General features: G+C 45.9%; 1 protein-coding gene across 1 annotated transcript; it reads right to left on the bottom strand.

Moving 5' to 3' along the window:
• Positions 1–210: 210 nt before the first annotated feature.
• Positions 211–2,601, bottom strand: PHALS_03478 (family 3 glycoside hydrolase; the record flags this gene model as incomplete). The annotated part of the gene is made up of 1 exon (XM_024717693.1): positions 211–2,601. The coding sequence occupies one exon, from the start codon at positions 2,599–2,601 to the stop codon at positions 211–213; it is 2,391 nt and encodes a 796-aa protein (XP_024583166.1).

Below are 2,601 nucleotides of genomic sequence, written 5' to 3'. Positions count from 1 at the left end.
TCATAGTCAAACCTCGTCTTAGAATTTTGACCTGGGCTAGTATCTCTACCTGCCATCAATTTAAATTTGAGCGTTGCAGATATTCAGTATTTGTGAAAACAATATCTTAAAACGGCAAAATTGTCACCTTTTACATTGTTCTGGATAGCTCAATCTCAGGTATAACACGCATCAACCAAGAGCCTCAATTTTGAAAGTCAGCTCTTGGAGCTATTCCACAACCGGAAATGTCTCACGCTCTTGAGATTGAATGGGTCGCGCGTGAAAATCAGTCTGTATGTTACGCGAGTCTGCCAATCCCGGCTGCGAAACATCAGTCGGAAGAACTTCTAGCGTCTCGTAATCCCCAGTGAGATGGATGGTAAATGTTACACGCTCATGCACACCATTGGTGATGATGATCTGATAAAATCCAGGAAAACAGACGTGGTTGCCAGAGTCGTCAACCATGGCCAAAGTGCTCTGCTGGATGCGAAAGTCAAGTTTGCGGAACTGTGTGGGGCGAAGACTCACACGACGGTAATCAAACAACTGTTCGTTCAACAGTTTTGCAGTAGCAGTTGTATTGACGTCCAAAGGCCGGAAGAACGCAAATACGACTTCGTCTCCAGCAAAATTGCCGTCATTTGACACGATGACAGACATTGTCTGGTCTTGGCCACCCGAAACTTCTAAAATACTGGTCGACTGTATTCCATCATCACTTTCATCCAACGCTAAGGTGAATTTGGTATAACTAAGACCCCAACCAAATGGAAAAACAGGCACCTCCTTGTAATATCGATACGAACGTCCAGGGTAATCGGTCATGCTCATGCTCTTCATGTCTACACGATCAATGTAGTGCGAAGGGTACATCGTGACGGGAAGTTTTCCGCTCGGAATGGCATCTCCAAAAAGGATATCACTTACAGCTTGTGCACCGAAAAAGCCGGGATAAAATGCCTCAATGACACCATCAGCATGTTGGATAAGCTCTTCAATGCCTAGCACTCCTCCATTAAACAAAACGACAACCGTTGGTTTTCCTGCTAGGCGCACAGACTTCAGCAACTCCATTTGAATCTTAGGCACGTCAATATTCTCACGATCTCCTGCTTCACGCTCGATTGACGTATCAATGCCTAAGAAAAGTACGACAGTGTCTGCTTTTGATGCAGCAGCTTTTGCCTCGGCAAAGTCGGTAGTTATAGTGTCGTTTATTCCAGAGCCTTTTGCATACACAGTGTTTGATGCCCCATTCATAGCAGTAATCGCCTCTAATGGTGTCATTACACAGCCGACTTCTAAGTAATCACCATGGCACATCTGTCCTAGGTAGTTGCCCAGCAAAGCTTGTTTCGCCATTGCATGCGGTCCAATCACAGCCAATTTCTTGCCTTTAGCTAGCGGCAAAATGTTAGCATTGTTCTGTAGCAAGACTATCGATTTTCGAGTAAGGTCAAGACTCAGTTGCTTTGATTTGGCCGTATTCACTTCACTAGGTGCCACATGCCAGTAAGGCTGATCGTCAATTGGGTCAAATAAACCCAATTCGAAGCGTAGCTTAAGAGTTCTTCGTAAAGCATCGTCCACTACCGTCTCCGGCAATTGTCCACTTGCCACAAGCTCAGGTAAACATTTTCGGTAGACACCTCCACTGTTAATATCCGTTCCGGACAAAATAGCGAGTCTTCCAGCCTCACAGAGCGTGTTAGTATAGTTTCGTTGACGAAAAATGCCCTCGATTGCCCCGGAATCGCTAGTGATGTACCCATCAAAGCCCAAAGTATCACGTAACAATTGCTTGTTCAGCTTTTCATTTGCGCACATAGGTATACCATTTACAGAATTGTACGAGCACATGATCCCCTTGGCATCACCTTCTACAATGGATGCCTTAAATGCCGGCAAATAAGTATCAGTAAAGTCATACTTAGATACCACAGCATTAAAAGCCTTTCGATCAATCCCGTCGTAATGCTCGAAGGAGTAGGCAACATAATGTTTTAGAGTCACCACGGCTTGCAAATATCTCGGATCTTTCCCCTTTTGGAGCCCGGTAGTGTAAGCCACACCATATCTACTGTTAACCAGAGGATCTTCAGATGGTGTTTCCATGTTCCTACCCCAGCGAGGGTCTCTATTGATATTGATATTGGGAGACCAGCAATCAAGCCCCAAGTGTGGACCTGCAGCGTAGTTCTCTCTGGCTCCTTCTAACCACAAAGCACGAAGCTCCCAACCGATGACTTGAGCCATATCGAATACCGCCTGCGGATCAAAAATAGCACCAAGATTCACGGGATTTGGAAACGATGTTGCACAATTGGTTCCGCACGTGGACTGTACCCCGTGGACACAATTGGCACCCCAATTGTACTCAGGTAGACCAATGCTGCTCATGTTACCTCGAGGGCTGGCACGTGCAGTCAACAGCGTCACCTTTATATCGAGCGGTAGACGGCCCAAAAGATCCTCAACTCGTTCGGAGACCAATAGTGACGCATTACAAAACGCGAATTGTTGGTCTTCCGGAGAGGAACAAGCACGTGGGATAGACGCAGTGATAGCGGATAAGTTGACAAAGGTGATGAGTATCGTTAATATCGGGCAGAACAT

This window comes from Plasmopara halstedii (assembly GCF_900000015.1).
Source record: "Plasmopara halstedii genome assembly, contig: Scaffold_2386, whole genome shotgun sequence".
Classification (NCBI taxonomy): Eukaryota; Oomycota; class Peronosporomycetes; order Peronosporales; family Peronosporaceae; genus Plasmopara; species Plasmopara halstedii.
Note: the sequence above shows the minus strand (reverse complement) of the source record. Positions and strands in the feature narration are given on the sequence as shown.